Source organism: Bos mutus, chromosome 18 (assembly GCF_027580195.1).
Source record: "Bos mutus isolate GX-2022 chromosome 18, NWIPB_WYAK_1.1, whole genome shotgun sequence".
Lineage (NCBI taxonomy): Eukaryota > Metazoa > Chordata > Mammalia > Artiodactyla > Bovidae > Bos > Bos mutus.
In genome coordinates, this window is record NC_091634.1 from 60645022 (window position 1) to 60662390 (window position 17369).

At 40.5% G+C, this 17369-nt stretch overlaps 1 protein-coding gene across 1 annotated transcript in view; it reads left to right on the plus strand.

Annotated features, from left to right (window-relative positions):
- Positions 1 to 17369, plus strand: part of GLG1 (golgi glycoprotein 1) — a 130059-nt gene that overhangs the window by 92495 nt on the left and 20195 nt on the right. Inside the window, 9 exon segments of the mRNA XM_070388726.1 lie at positions 485 to 688; positions 1725 to 1796; positions 2734 to 2917; positions 7921 to 8135; positions 10378 to 10499; positions 11965 to 12066; positions 13723 to 13876; positions 14822 to 14959; positions 17083 to 17169. Coding sequence (XP_070244827.1) covers positions 485 to 688; positions 1725 to 1796; positions 2734 to 2917; positions 7921 to 8135; positions 10378 to 10499; positions 11965 to 12066; positions 13723 to 13876; positions 14822 to 14959; positions 17083 to 17169 — 1278 coding nt within the window.

Sequence of the window (17369 nt, forward strand, 5' to 3'; positions counted from 1 at the left end):
TATTTGAGAAACACGTAGCTCTTGGAGGTGAGTGAACAGAGACTCTCTAAGGCGTCGGCCTTTTGTGACTCCCCAGGTGGTCCGGTGGCGGACCCCGGGCTCCCACTGCAGGGGCTGTGGGTTCAGTCTCTGGGGAACTAAGATCCCACGTGTTGTGTGGTGCAGTCACAAAAAAAGAAAGACATTCTGACATTTTAAACTCTAAAAGTCAGGTTTCTGTTTCTAGTGTAGACTGAATGGACTTAAATTTCCCAGGATCTGTATTTCTGTTGATAGCTCTCAAGTATTAACATTCTTACCAAAGATTATCAAGGGCATCTGATGTAACTTCCACAGTGAGATTGGACCCCACCCTGTGTCTCAGTGGAACATTGGTAAACTTCTGTGTTGAGGGTTTTTGTTGTTTTGTGTTTAACTAAATGATGTTTATTTTGAAGCTCATGTTGGTGAGAGTTTTAAAATGGTTGTGTCCTTGCTATTTTAGGATGCACATTCACAGGGCGAGGTGGTATCATGCTTGGAGAAAGGCCTGGTGAAGGAAGCGGAAGAACGAGACCCTAAGATTCAAGTCTCTGAACTCTGCAAGAAAGCCATTCTCCGGGTGGCAGAGCTGTCCTCTGACGACTTTCACTTGGACCGGCATTTGTATTTTGCCTGCCGAGATGATCGGGAACGTTTTTGTGAAAATGTGAGTCAGCTCAGAAACTGTTCTTCTTTGGTTTCTTTCTTCCTAGTTGTTTTTTTTTTTTTTTTTTGGATACTTGATTCCAAAATTAAACCAACACTGTCACATGTAGAAAAGCCACTGAAATGGAAGGTGGAGTAGGTCCCAGGAAAACAGGAAGTTATCTGGGTACTGGCTGCTCAGGCCGGACGTAATATCTAGGGAACACTTGGTTTCAGTCTCCACTGCGATGTTCTTTCTACTTTATCTCACTTTTCAATTCAGTTCTTGGGAGTCTAATTTACATATAGGAGTCCTATCTTACCAGGGAATCCCATTCATGTATATCCCATGGCTAAAACTTGGCCATATTACATATTTATGTTGAGGTAGTTTGGGCTAAGATGAAGGAAATAGCAGACAGCTAACTTTTAAAACCAAGTCCTTGGTTACTCCCTGCATACTCTATAGAACAACTTTCTAACCCTGTAGTCAGAAACAATCTCCACCTTTACCACAAAGGACTGAGAGTGTCTTGTGTATGTTCCCACTGTCTGCTGTTGTGAATTAATATATCAGAACCACTGAACAGAGCCACTGCCAGAGTTTTACTGACTCTAGATTGGAGAAGGAAATGGCAACCCACTCCAGTGTTCTTGCCTGGAGAATCCCAGGGACGGCGGAGCCTGGTGGGCTACCATCTATGGGGTCACACAGAGTCGGACACGACTGAAGCGACTTAGCAGCAGCAGCAGCAGCAACATTAAGTTATAAGAAGGGAGACTCATTGACCCTTCTCTTGGTTCACTAATTAACAGTACATCTGGGAACACGTGACAGGAGCCAAACGCCATGGGAATTTTTTTTTCCATATTTACTGCAATCATTGTTTTCTTTCAGAGGCTGCTAAATTTTGTAAATGGCTGAGTCATGTGTTCAAAGATAGTCAGCATTATAATAATTTAATAGAAAGTCCTATATAAGATTATGGATTATGCCCAGCATAACTACTTAGCTAGTGGTGATGGTGATGGTGATGGTGTTGTATTCCATCTTACAGACACAAGCTGGTGAAGGCAGAGTATATAAGTGCCTCTTTAACCATAAATTTGAAGAGTCCATGAGTGAAAAAGTAAGTATTTCTTTGAAACAGATCAGCATTTTATTCATTTTCCTAAAAGCTTTCTTAAATCCTCTCACACAATATAAACTCATACCAAAATATAAAATACTGATACAGCTTAACCTTTCAGAAATAAAATACTGGGCCTTTAGTAGGAAACCAAAGCATATTACATTTAAACAAAAATAGTGAAGCTCCTCGTGATATCTGGACTTAGGGAAGTCAATGGGGAATCAATTTGGGGAGTAAAATCAAAGAATTTTAATCAAAGTTACACTGAACCCATCCCTATGCACTCAAGAAGTTTCAACTAACCAAACCAATGTGCTTCATAGGTAATTAGCAATTGAATTTTTCAGCAGCTGTCTCATTAAGCACTCTCATTACTGTTAGTCCTCTGTCCCTCAATGCATGCAAGAGACTCTTATGATTTTTAAAAGTAATTATTTTGGGCCTTGCTGTCTTGTCATTTACTTTGCTGTGCAGCTGAAGAACTATTTTTTATTTCAGTTCCTTATATCATTTACTGTTGAATAATTATGTTTAAAAAGTACAGAGTGGAACTTCCAGAGTGTTGTGTCCGTTGCCACTTTCATTCTGGTGAAATTTACTTTAGGGACATTTGTTGAAGAGGAAAAGAATACATTGTCAAGTTGATGTATGAGTATCTACCAAATATTTATGTGTTTGGACAGTTGCTATTGCTGCAACAGTCAGCAGCTCACCATAGAATTCCAGAGTTGCCCACTCATATATCGCTTCTTCTTGCCACTCTGTTTCAGCACACTTGTGCTCAATTTTAACCAAACTTAAACACAGACATTTTGCTAATGACTGCAGTTGCTTATTGTGCCTGGCCATGAGCCTCTGCTTGTCTTAGAGGGACATGTGAGCGGCTGGACCATGTGAGCAGTCTCACAGCTCTCCTGCTGCACTCTCTCCTCAGTGTCGAGAAGCACTAACAACCCGCCAGAAGCTGATTGCCCAGGATTATAAAGTCAGTTATTCACTGGCCAAATCCTGTAAGAGTGACTTGAAGAAATACCGGTGCAACGTGGAAAACCTTCCCCGGTCCCGGGAAGCCAGGCTTTCCTACCTTCTGATGTGTCTGGAGTCAGCTGTGCATAGAGGTGAGAGTTCATTTCTTTTTATGTTTTCCACTCCTTTTTGGATCTTTGCTCCTGTGTTAGCTCTTTTGAGTACACCTGTCCCTGTGACTCAAGAGTCTTTCTAGGGAAGCAGAACTCTAGGCTGAGGGCTTGGAGGCCCTCAGTCTTGTTGAAGGCCTTTCCTCTTAATGGCCTTAAATTCTGTTTTTCTTTACGTCCCAGCTTTTTTTTTTTTAAGGTTTATTTCTCAAATTCAAATTTTAATTTTTAAAATGCTTGTGGCACAGCAGTTTTAGGAGAGTCAGGGAAGTATAATGATTTAGCATATTAGCTTTGGGTCAGAGACTTCATGACTTCAAATTATGACTCTTTCAGCAAACTAACTGGTTGGGTGACCATTGTTTATGTTTTGTAATCTCTCTAAATCTCATTTTTCTATCTATAAAACAAAAATACATTACCTGTGTTGAGGAGTTCTTATGAGGAGGACTGAACGAGGTTATTTGACATAGCACTTAGCATATGATAAGTGATAAGTACTACTATTAGTCTAACAGTGTTTATCAAGAAATTAAACAGAAAAGAAAGGAAGGATTATCTCATAAGGTCAGACTCAGAGTCTGTTCAGTCCAAAAGTGAATCCTTGACAAAGGAATCAAGAAGGATGTTTAAAGGTCAGGGTCCTTAAGAAATAACTTTTCTTGGGCCCTTCCTGGAGGTCCAGTGGCTGAGACTCCGTGCTTCTGTTGCAGGGGTGAGGGTTCGCTCCTACACACCGCATTTTTTGGCATAGCCAAAAAATTTTTCCAAAAAAAGAATATTTCTTAATATGGACTATAAGTTATTAAAAATGAAGTTCCTATCTGGTTAATGAATCATGCTGAGACAGTTGACTAGTGATTAAAAGTTAGGTGTGAAAAGATCAGTTGTTAAAGCTCAGAAGTTTGTGGTGATTTTTTTTTTGGTATCTGAGTAGTTAAAATCTCTTAAAAGCCAGTAGAATAGCAACAGGAGAGTGCATGGTCTTGGACTGACTACCAAACAAAGGACATTTTGAAGGCAGTTTGGAGAATTTTGATTATGGTCTGGGTATTTGATAAAATTTTTCTGAAATGTAAAGGTGGAGATTGTTGACTATTAAAGGCATATCATAAAACAGTATAACATCTAGAAGACTCTATACATGGACATCACCAGATGGTCAACACCGAAATCAGATTGATTATATTCTTTGCAGCCAAAGATGGAGAAGCTCTATACAGTCAGCAAAAACAAGACCAGGAGCTGACTGTGGCTCAGACCATGAACTCTTTATTGCCAAATTCAGACTTAAATTGAAGAAAGTAGGGAAAACCACTAGACCATTCATGTATGACCTAAATCAAATCCCTTATGATTATACAGTGGAAGTGAGAAATAGATTTAAGGGCCTAGATCTGATAGATAGAGTGCCTGATGAACTATGGAATGAGGTTCGTGACATTGTACAGGAGACAGGGATCAAGACCATTCCCATAGAAAAGAAATGCAAAAAGACAAAATGGCTGTCTGGGGAGGCCTTACAAATAGCTGTGAAAAGAAGAGAAGTGAAAAGCAAAGGAGAAAAGGAAAGATATAAACATCTGAATGCAGAGTTCCAAAGAATAGCAAGAAGAGATAAGAAAGCCTTCCTCAGCAATCAATGCAAAGAAATAGAGGAAAACAACAGAATGGGAAAGACTAGGGATCTCTTCAAGAAAATCAGAGATACCAAAGGAACATTTCATGCAAAGATGAGCTCGATAAAGGACAGAAATGGTATGGACCTAACAGAAACAGAAGATATTAAGAAGCGATGGCAAGAATACACAGAAGAACTGTACAAAAAAGATCTTCACGACCCAGATAATCACGATGGTGGGATCACTCACCTAGAGCCAGACATCCTGGAATGTGAAGTCAAGTGGGCCTTAGAAAGCATCACTATGAACAAAGCTAGTGGAGGTGATGGCATTCCAGTTGAACTATTCCAAATCCTGAAAGATGATGCTGTGAAAGTGCTGCACTCAATAGGCCAGCAAATTTGAAACCTCAGCAGTGGCCACAGGACTGGAAAAGGTCAGTTTTCATTCCAATCCCAAAGAAAGGCAATGCCAAAAAATGCTCAAACTACCGCACAATTGCACTCATCTCACACGCTAGTAAAGTCATGCTCAAAATACTCCAAGCCAGGCTTCAGCAATATGTGAACCGTGAACTTCCTGATGTTCAAGCTGGTTTTAGAAAAGGCAGAGGAACCAGAGATCAAATTGCCAACATTCGCTGGATCATAGAAAAAGCAAGAGAGTTCCAGAAAAACATCTATTTCTGCTTTATTGACTATGCCAAAGCCTTTGACTGTGTGGATCACAATAAACTGTGGAAAATTCTGAAAGAGATGGGAATCCCAGACAACCTGATCTGCCTCTTGAGAAATTTGTATGCAGGTCAGGAAGCAACAGTTAGAACTGGACATGGAACAACAGACTGGTTCCAAATAGGAAAAGGAGTTCGTCAAGGCTGTATATTGTCACCCTGTTTATTTAACTTCTATGCAGAGTACATCATGAGAAACGCTGGGCTGGAAGAAACACAAGCTGGAATCAAGATTGCCGGGAGAAATATCAATAACCTCAGATATGCAGATGACACCACCCTTATGGCAGAAAGTGAAGAGGAACTCAAAAGCCTCTTGATGAAAGTGAAAGTGGAGAGTGAAAAAGTTGGCTTCAAGCTCAACATTCAGAAAACGAAGATCATGGCATCCGGCCCCACCATTTCATGGGAAAAAGATGGGGAAACAGTGAAAACAGTGTCAGACTTTATTTTGGGGGGCTCCAAAATCACTGCAGATGGTGACTGCAGCCATGAAATTAAAAGACGCTTACTCCTTGGAAGGAAAGTTATGACCAACCTAGATAGCATATTGAAAAGCAGAGACATTACTTGGCCAACAAAGGTTCGTCTAGTCAAGGCTATGGTTTTTCCTGTGGTCATGTATGGATGTGAGAGTTGGACTGTGAAGAAGGCTGAGTGCCGAAGAATTGATGCTTTTGAACTGTGGTGTTGGAGAAGACTCTTGAGAGAAGGAGATCAGCCCTGGGATTTCTTTGGAAGGAATGATGCTAAAGCTGAAACTCCAGTACTTTGGCCACCTCATGCGAAGAGTTGACTGGTTGGAAAAGACTCTGATTCTGGGAGGGATCGGGGGCAAGAGGAGAAGGGGACAACAGAGAATGAGATGGCTGGATGGCATTGCTGACTCGATGGACATGAGTCTCAGTGAACTCCAGGGGTTGGTGATGGACAGGGAGGCCTGGTGTGCTGCAATTCATGGGGTCACAAAGAGTCAGACACGACTGAGTTACTGATCTGATCTGATTTGATGAAATTGCCCTGAAATGTAAAGGTGGAGATTGTTGACTATTAAAGGCATATCATAAAACAGTATAACATCTAATTTGGCATTAAAAAAAAATAGATAATCTTCTTAAACTGCAAATTAACAGGAAACACAAAAAGACTCAACAAGTACACGGCCATAGGATATGAACAGATAATTCACAGAAGTTATATACATTGTTGGGAGTCCCTGGTGGCTCAGACGGTGAAGAATCCACCTGCAATGCAGGAGACTCAGGATCGATCCCTGGGTCAGGAAGATTCCCCTGGAGAAGGGAATGGCTACCCACTCCAGTAATCTTGTTAATACTAAAAAGTCTGACCATATTGAGTGTTGGCAAGGATGTAAAAGAACTGGAACTACACTGCTGATAGGAATTTAAATGGCACAGCCACTTTGGAAAGTAGTTTGCCAGTTGCTTAAAAAGCTCTGTATACATCTACCTTATGACCCAGCTGTGTAACTCCTAGATATTTACCCAAGAGATGGGAAAGCACATGTCCATATAAACTCCTGTGCACGAATGCTCATAACAGCTTATTTGTAATAGCCCAACACTGGAAATAACCCAAATGTCCATAAATGGCTTAAGGGATTTTAAACAAATTGTAGTATAACCACATAACAGGATAATAGTACTTGGCAGTAAAAAGGAACACACTACTGATTCATGGTTGAATCTCAAAAAGTCTGAAGTCAGACCCCAAAAAGGAGTTCATAGCATATGATTCCATTTATATGAACCTTATTTACATGAACTTCTAAAAACTGCAAACTGGTAAACTAATCTGTAGTCATAGAAAGCAAAGCAGTGGTTGACTGGGCATGAGGTAAGTGGTAGAGAGGAAAGGGAGGAATTCTAAAGGAACGTGAGGAAGCTTTTGGAGTTGATGGATATATGTTCAGTATCTTGATTATGGTGGTGGTTCCATTGGTATGTCAGACTTACCCAGTTACATGTTTTAAAAGTGTAGTTTGTTGTATGTCATTTATACCTTGGTGGTAAAGAATTCACCTACAGTGCAGGAGATGCAAGAGATGCAGATTTGATCCTTGGGTCAGGAAGATCCCCTGGAGAAGGAAATGGCAACCCACTCCAGTGTTCTTGCCTGGAGAATTCCATAGACAAAGGAGCCTGGTGGACTACAGTCCGTGGGGCTGCAGAGTCAGACATGACTGAGCACAGCGTGGCAGCATACCTCAGTAAAGTTGTTGTTGTTTTTTTTAATAAGTTTTCGCAGATGGCATTGACAGCTCAAGGAAGAGTTGCAGAGCCATAGCGAGTATCTGAAGTTTTTTCCACAAGCTTAGAGGCTGTAAGCCAGGGATTTTCCTGGCTTTCATTTTCACTCTGGTAGTTATCTTATATTGATAAGACTTCTGTTGGCAAAACACATGCATTATTAGTTCAGTAGTATAAATCTGTGTAAGACTGAACACTGACAAGGTAAACCCTAGTCTTTGGAGTTTTACGCTGATGAAGCTTTTGCTGAATTCTCAGCTTTTCAGTCCTATGTTGTAGTCGAGGGATGGACTTGTACTTCCCATGTGTAGCAGCATCTGACCCTGATGCCCTGCGGCGCTGTGCCTTGCCTCCGCACAGGGCGGCAGGTGAGCAGCGAGTGCCAGGGGGAGATGCTGGACTACCGCCGCATGTTGATGGAAGACTTCTCTCTGAGCCCTGAGATCATCCTGAGCTGCCGAGGGGAGATCGAGCACCACTGCTCGGGGCTGCATCGGAAAGGGCGGACCCTGCACTGTCTGATGAAGGTGGTGCGGGGGGAGAAGGGGAACCTTGGAATGAACTGCCAGCAGGCGGTAAGGACCCATTTTCTCCTGCCATTTTTGCTGTTAAAACATTTTATCTGCTGAGGAACCTCCTCTTCCTGAGCTTATTTATCTGGATTATCTGGGTCATCACAGTGAACTTTAGGTATTAAGAACTAGGCAAAAACTGAAGATAGATGATCTAGAGGGAGAAAATGTTCTTAGTTGTCTACTTCATTATCTATCCTCAGTCAGATGGAGGAATGTTCTGCAGTAATTTGTTTCTCAAGGTTTCCGTCCTTGATACAATAGACTTCCACACTTGTCTGTTGTTGACCATTAATTTTCTTTGTTTTCTCCTTGGTGGCTTTGATTTAGTGATCTGTTAACAAACTGTGAAGCTTCAGAATAATTATTAATGAGTATATACTCTTCCAAATACCCTGTGAACATGAACTTAAATTCTTTTCAGCTATGACTGAACAAATCTGGGCCCAGTCTCTCCTAGACCGAAGAGACTGCTGTTTGTCCTCTAGACTAATCATTTTTTGGAAGTGTTTTCTCGGGTCTTTCTAAGCAGTCGGGGGGGGTGTATAATCACGTAACCATTCACGCCCTTGGTTAACGTCCCACACTGCTGTCCCTGGCTTCTGGTGTGGTGGTCCCTCGAGCTGTTAGCCTCCTGTTCTGTCGGGCGTTTGCTGTCGTCTTTTAGAACCTGCAGTCTGGTGCATGCACGGAGAATGCTCAGAGTTGGCCTGTCAGTCAGGGATATTTAACTGATACAGTTCTTAGAGAAACTTTCAGACTTGCATGATGCTTAATAACAATCTCTCAAAAAAAGATGTAAATATTTTGGTCTTCATCAGCAAACATCATAAATAAAATTGGTAGTCATTTGACAGTAGTAATAATCTTCCTACTGACTAACCACTGCATTTTGTAGCTTCTTCAAATTGCCACAGAGAATTGGTATAAATAACTTCCATCCCAGGAAACTGGAAATTTTTCCTATTTCTCTCATCTTGTTTGTTGACTTCTTTGAGAATAGACAGATTTGGGATTTTTCTTTTTTCATTTTCTTTTGATCTTTGTTCTCTGATCAGATATGTGATGGGGTCAGTGCTTTTGTATGAACCTCTGTAAGCGTGTAGGTAAAATGGATGAGGCTCAGAGAAGGCTCCTGCAGAGGCTAAATCCATGACACAAAAAGGTCTCCAATTCTTTAACTTGGAACAAAGGGAACCCCAAGCAGAAGGATTGTAGTTTTCAAATTTGCTTTGTGTAATTTAAGATTTCCACCCCAAAACACCATCTGCTGCCCATCTGTAGTAATAATGATTATTTTTAATCTGTTGAAAAGCTTTGCAGCTTACACAACCTTCTATATATTATTCTTTGTTATAATCCGCCACAGTTAAAAAATCTGAAACTTAGAGGTTAATCAACTTGCCTTTGTTCTCAGAGCTAATATCTGCCAGTGCCAGACTATTAATAGAACGCAGGTTTTCTCATCCTTAATTTAGAGCTTTTTCTTCTGTGCCCCAACTGCTTTCTCCTCAAAGACAGGGAAAAAAAGAATCTGAGGCACATCTTCTCATGCTTTCACTTTATTTTATGACAAAGGTTGGAAGCAGAAGTAAATGTTAAAGAATATATTCTCATCTTCAGCTGCATAATGACAAGTATTTTTCTGTATACTGTGATAGACAAGCTCTGGTTTATCTCTTGGGTATATAAAAAAGTTGAGAAAAAATAGGAAATTATAAGTAATATTATATTCTTATTTTCTATCATTGATATTTCTTACAACTGAAATCTCACATCTCCTTTTAATGAACCAGAGTATACTTGTTTTATACCAGTGTCTTTGCAGCAAAATTCAAATTCTAGATTTTTAAGACCAAATCAGATCTCTTACTGGAAATATCTTCTGTTGACTCTTCTCCACTCAGCTCTGGCTTGGCACTGAATATCAAATTTATAATAATTTGATTAACAGATGTGAGGAAAGAGGCAGCTTTTATATTGTAAAGTTCTTTTGTTCTGCAAATATCCAGGGATGGTTCATACAGGTAGGCAAGCTATCCCTACCATGAGTTATAATCCTGCAAAGTAGAGGAACCAGTTGCAACATATTTGACCAGAGCTGTTGAGCTTGGCCAGTGACGATCGTAGTACTTTGTTAAGAGTGCATGGTGATATACCGTACTGAGAACTAATTAAAGATACAGCACTGCTCATCCTAGATGGTAAGTGACTTTCTTTCTTCCTTCTTTTTTTTTCAATCCAGCTTCAAACACTGGTTCAGGAGACTGACCCTGGTGCAGATTACCGCATTGATAGAGCTTTGAATGAAGCTTGTGAATCTGTAATACAGACAGCCTGCAAACACATAAGATCCGGAGACCCAATGTAGGTTATCTTGTTTGTGGTATTTATCCACATATTGTATCTGGCAGCGCAACATGGGGAACGTATCCATAAATGACTCGGATGGTTCAACAACTGAAATTTCATTAAACAGGAACACATACCAGCTTTTGTTAAGACTAGTGTTGGGATTGAGACCTGGGCTCTGCCTCATCTGTGAGGTAGAGAACCTAGTCCTGGCTTTGTCATGATGTCTGTTGACAGTGACTGAGAAGGCACAGTCTTAGACATTAGGTCACTGAATCATTCTACTTAATGGCCAAATAAAAGAGAAACTCTCAGGATAAAATGATACATGCTTTGTTTGGCTGTATACTTTCCATTCCCTTTGTATATTGACTCATATACGTTGGATTCTTGACAATTATTAGAGAGTAATTAATTATACTTGAAATAAAACACAAAATGTGGTGGTTGGAAGGGTTCATTGTGGACACAGTGAACTCTGAAGTTATATCCAAGATCTAGGAAAGCTGTAAAATGCTATGATAAATCACTGGAGTCTCACGTATTGATTTTATTCCATATGATATGCAAATAGCTCTTAAAACCAGGTTGCAAGAAAGAACAGGTTTCCCATTCTGCAAAAATCTTTATAGCCTGCAGCCAGCGGTACCCAACTGTGTAAAACAAATGCAGTCCACGTTTCTCTTCGTTCTGCTATGCATACCCTCCAGCTGTTCATGGTGGGGTAAGAGGTTAGAGAAAGGTCTTCCTCCTTAAGGAAAGAGGTTGGAGGAAGTAGACAAACCCTGTTAAGACTGACTATTTACCAATAGGAAAACAACTGTCAAGGAGGTGGGGGAGGGGGGAGGAGGGAACACCTACAGATAAAATAGATTTAAGATACTATCAATTAAATGCAGGATGTAGACCTTTTCTAGGTCCTGATTTGAACAGACATGTGAAAAGGCATGAGACAATTGGAAAAATTTGAAAGCTGACAGGATATTTCATTATATTAAGGATTTTTAAATTAATTTCTTTGATGGATAAAGGTATTGTGTTTTCATATTATAGAGAAACATGCTGAAGTATTTACAAATGAAATGGTAGGGTATCTGGGATTTACTTCAAAATATCATCTAAGGGGGTATAAGGTTAAAACAAACTTGGCCATAGATTGATAAAGCTATGGGAGGGGAAGATGGATATTAGATTCTCTACTCTTGTATGGTTGGAAGTTTCTCATAATAAACAGCGAATTATAAAGCAGCTGTGCACAGATCTTGTATAAGCCGAGTCCTCAGTGCTAAGTGGCTCTGAAGTTGATACAAGGCAGAGTCACGGTTAGGTTGAGTTAATTTGAGTGATTCTTGGGCAAGTAAGTTCCTGATTGCCTAGGAAAATAGCTGAATGGCTTTTTCTGCAGACAAGGAAGTACTGGTGTGAGAGTTCTGAGCCAGAACTGTCCCTCGTTACAATTTCACCCCTGTTTTCTGCCCAGGATCCTCTCATGCCTGATGGAACATTTATACACAGAGAAAATGGTGGAAGATTGTGAACACCGTCTCTTAGAGCTGCAGTATTTCATCTCCCGAGATTGGAAGTGAGTATTCTGAAGTATAATAAGTCTAAGCCTCTGCCTGTTCTCCTGGATAGTCACTATCCTTCACATTTAAAAAAAAAATAATCACTAGTAATTTGTTTTTGTTAAGTTGTGAGATAGCTGGCACTCTGATCTCCAGAAAAACCTCTTTCTTGCTTTCAGAACAGTACCTAAAGGCAGAGGCCGCCCCTACAGGTCTGTCCCCGTGTCCCCATTAATTACTACATTGGCAGTCAGGGTCAGGTGTTTCTGATATCACAGACCCATCTGGAAAGAAATTGGGCACCTATGGGGCAGCAGAAGCATCTTCAAATACGTCTCTAAGAAGAGAATAGTGATTTTTAATGTTTATTGATTTGTCTTGGGTATGGGATTTCACTTTATTTCTGTGACTAATTCAAAGTTATTAAATTTATTCTATCTTAAGAAGCTCTTATCAGTAAATGACAACTTGATTCTCTTCTCATCCTGTTAACCAGAAAAGGGGGGAGGGAGGTCAATGAACTAGAAGACTCTCTGTCATGGTCAGAATAACTGTTGTGTTGGCTGCAGTCAACAGAGATTATTTGAAGACTCTGTGTTTTTGTTTCCTCAAGTTAGCTCCTGAAAGGACTTCAGAAAGTGGGGTGGGAATTTCCCCATGCTTACTCATGCTGTCTGAGTAAGTATGAAACTGCTATTTCAGTTTCATACTAAATTGAAATAGCGAAGAGCTTACTGAGTCTATTACCTTAAAAAATTATGTCTTTGGGTTTTGGTTTCTAATGTCTTTTGGTTTTTCTCTTCTGTGATTCCTTCATCCATGATCAAAAGATGCTTCACAACCTTTATATTTTTAATGGGAGGATAATTACTTTACAATATTGTGTTGGTTTCTGCCATATATCAGTGTGAATCAGCCATAGGTGTATGTATGTCCCGTCCCTCTTGAACCTCCCTCCCACCTCCCACCCCATGCTTCACAACCTTTAAAGCTGCTTATTAAATATTAGCCTTTTTCCTCCCATTAAGTAGCCCTCCCTCAAATTTGACATTATCATGTAGACAGAATGAAATATCCATTGGTTTGATTTGGAGATGCAGCCGGCTCATCACCTAACTCACTGTCTCCAGAGTCAGAATTAACTGTCAAAAAAGTTTTTTAAATTGATAAGCATGTGCAGGTAAACTAAAAATGTAACTGCCTTACCTTGCATAGGAAACTACTAGAGAGGAACTTGAGTAGATTATTTATCTTGTCCTTTTCTAATCTTAATGAATCTAGTATAGCAAGTAGGATTGAATTATACTCACACTTGGAAAAAAATGGAAGGAAAAGCTGCAAATTGCCTGGTGATAGCTACAACCCTTGTCTCATTTCAACCAGGGCAGGTTAATGCCGAGTCCGTTATTGTAATGTGTGCTTTACACTGCAGGATACCATCTTTGAGGTAGAACTTAAATCTTCTGTTTTAAGGGTTAAACTTCTCCAGATTGACTACTGTGTGTTCTTGAAGAACAGAATTCAGAAATATACTTGTGCTTACCTGCTGTCTCCATTACCCTAGAAGTGATTCTCGACCGGTACACAGACGAGCACTTTGCAAAACCCCTTAGCATGTCATTAGGAGGAAAGGCATAGAAAGAGTAATTGTCTCTTAACTCTTAACCTTACAGGCTGGACCCTGTCTTGTACCGCAAATGCCAGGGAGATGCATCGCGTCTTTGCCACACTCACGGTTGGAATGAAACCAGTGAACTTATGCCTCCCGGAGCTGTGTTCTCCTGCTTATACCGCCATGCCTACCGCACTGAGGAGCAGGGCAGGAGGGTATGCACTCGATACTGACTTCATTTCTTCCTGCTGGTCGTTTGTTTAATTTGTTTGCTACACACTGTTGAGATTCTTGTTCATCCTAAGACAACTGTTAGTGTATCTGGAGAAGAGGGTTACTTCACTACTTGAAGGTTCTTCATTCAGTAACTGTACATAGAGTTGTTCTACCAGCTTCTTCCCATCTGATTTTATGTTTTTAACAAAATGAGAGGACATTTCCAGTTTTTCTTTATGTTACCTAAAGACAAGTAGACAGATTTTGCTACCCTAACTTTATGTAGCTTTAAAGACCCATTAGAAGCTCTTAGCCAAGACATAAAGGGCTGTTAGGCGTCTGCTCTTGGCGGAAGGACCCGTAATGCTGCATTGATGAGGCCTCCCCCCAGTGCACTAGGGGAGCGGCAGCCTCTTCCTCTGCTCTTGGTACTCCTCTGCCCTGAGTGCTGCCTCTTGTTGGGAAATTTGTGTATGCTTGGCAGCATTTGCTGCCTGCCAGTCCCATACTGTTTATTCTCTCTTACATCAGGACCAGCATTCTACTCTGCATTCACAGGGTCGTGGCACACTGGTTTAGCTAAACAAAAAAACTCTCTACCTTATCCAGACGAATCCAGTTCACATTTTAATTGACATTTGGCTTACAATATTATATTAGTTTCATGTGTACAGTGTAGCGATTTGGTCCTAACTCACTTTTATCAGGATCCTCTGAGAAAAGGATAGTGTTTCGTACGATACTTTAGAAAATGCTGAATGTATTATCACATTCCAAGAGGTAAAGGTGTTCAGAAGCCTCCTAGAACATTTAATTTTTCTTCTGGAAGAGATGAGATACAAAGTTTGGTTCAAATAATTGTAAAGATATATCAGTTTTCTGATGATAGATTTTGTATATCTCGTGTCATTTGGTTAGTATTTTGCTTCTTATTTCTCATATAGCTCTCACGGGAATGCCGAGCTGAAGTCCAGAGGATCCTCCACCAGCGTGCCATGGATGTTAAGTTGGATCCCGCCCTCCAAGACAAGTGCCTGATCGATCTGGGGAAATGGTGCAGTGAGAAAACAGAGACCGGACAGGTAGGTGGCAAAGCTACCTGCTTATCCTGTGGCGACAACAGTAATGCTGGTCATGACGAGCGTTTATGTGGGCTACCGACACTGTGAAATCCATCTCCACCGACTTCACAGAGGGATTTGTTATATTATTCATTGTTCTCTCTATAAGAAATCCTGAGGAAAATGTTCCCTTTGGTCTCTGTAATTGTACTTCTCCTAAGCAGCTAGTTTGGTTTAATGTTACGGTTATTACATTTTATAACTGATTGTTTTCTCTCCTTGTATTGCCTCTTGAAAAGCCTCGAGCCAAAGATGTAGCCTGCCTTTAGCAAGTGTATAAGATTTTGTTGTAGGCATTTTGTGTACTGACTTGCTACTGGCTTCGTTCCACTTTCCTTAAAGTTTTTTTTTTTTTTTTACTCATTTTTAATTTATTTTATCTTGCTTTTTTTTTTCTTTTATAAGGTACGTTAAGTCCTTTTGAGGGAAGGCAGGGTACAGATATGTACACTGATATGCATGAATAGTGTATGTGCTTGCCCTACCACAGATCTAAAAGAGAAGTAGGAATGGAATTATATTTTCCACTTAGTAATTGATAGAATTGATGTTCAGAAAAATGAAGTGTATTGACTTTCTTGCTCAGAGCTCATAGCCCTAGCCAGGCACTTGTAACCTCTTCAGGAAACAGTAGAAAAGGACTAGTCCCAAGAATCAGGTACGTGCTATAAGCGGCTTGTTGGGATTTTGTGCCTAGTTTAAAAAAAAAAAAAGAGAGATATGTAAGATATGTTACTGCATCCCAGCAAATTAAGTGGGAAGATGGCTTATCTTTATCTCTAGGTGAAGGACCCAAGCAGTGAGGAGCGGCTGCTGGTTTAAAGCCCCATTAATACTAGAACGAGGCACGGACAGTTCCATTTGTGCCGCTCCAAACACCCCCTGGGGTGAAACTAGGAAAAGTCACATGTGCAGCAATTGGACATTTTTTAAAAGCAACATAATGCCTACTCAGATCTCTTGGCCTGGGAATATCATTTTTGGCTGTCTGTTTCCTGGGCCTACTGTAGTTCTGTCGAGTTTATTGTTAGAAAATGGCATATAATTTAGCTTTCTACTGCCTCTGTCTAATGAAACAAGGGATATGGCCATATGGAATCCCACGAAACAGTTTCCTTTCATACCCTCTATAAAGTAACGGTGAGAAAGCTGTATCACATGACAGCCCATCACTGTGGAGCTAAACTTAGGAAATGAGTTCACAAATGGAATTTTCCCCCTAGCCATTTATCTATTCCCAGAAGTTTTATGCATTTTCCTTTAGGGTCCCCCCACCCCTCCACTCCCTTTTTGACTCTTGTATAATTCCTGCAGTCCTTCTCCTCCCCTTCCATTCTGATTCCAAAACAGCTTCTTGCAGAATAGTCAGGAAGTTAAACTTGATCCTTTAACAAAGCCTTTTGCTGAGAAATAGCTGTTCATGTGCTTTTGGAAAGTAAGCTAAATGTAAAACTTAAAACTTCTAGGTTTAATAATAGACTGATGTTACAAGGTAGCTCCAGCTCAGTTCCCAGGTAAGATAGCTTTTAGTTACTCAAGCTCTAGTGTGCTCACCTGTTGTGCAGGTACCCTCAGAGGATCCTTTTATTCGGGCAAGGGTTAGAATCCCAGGTTTGATTTGCAGGACCTATTCATTCTCTACTGTGTTTTAGACCCTGTGTCCCCAGCCTGCTTTGCCCATGAGGAGTCTTAAAATATGCCATCTCTTTCACTGAATATTTTGTCCAGTGATTATCATGAAAGTACAGATTAGCAGGGTGTTGACGGAATGGAATGAAGGCCTGTAAGGTCTTCAGACTCTGAGAACACCCAAACGTTGACTCTCTGTGGACTTACCAGTTTGGCTTTCTGAAGGATTTGCATGGTTGCTGTACCCCTTTGTCAAACCACCCTGATACATCAAATCATTCATTGTCTTTTCAACAATCCCAATTTGGGGAATCAAATAAAGCTTTAGCATTTTGTTCAGTGAATTCATTTTAAAAAGAAAAGACCTCTGAAAAGGAAGTGGACACTGGTGTCTCATCTCCCCTTGATCGTTGATATAATTAACAAATGCTAAGAGATTGCCTTTTTATTTGCAGGAGCTTGAATGCCTCCAGGATCATCTCGATGACTTAGCTGTGGAGTGCAGAGATATAGTTGGCAACCTCACTGAGTTAGAGTCCGAGGTAAGCAGTTTGCAACTTGTGGAAGGAAAGTGCCCTGTCAGCAGCCTTTCTTTCCTTCTTAGTTCCGCTGTTTCTAGACTCTTGAGAGAGCAGCTTCTCTGTAGAACAAAAGCAACCTTGTCAGATTGCCTGCTTGCTTTATCAAGAAGAGTATTGTGGTGCTTCCTGAACCCCTTTCCTCGTTTCTCCAGCATTTGGCC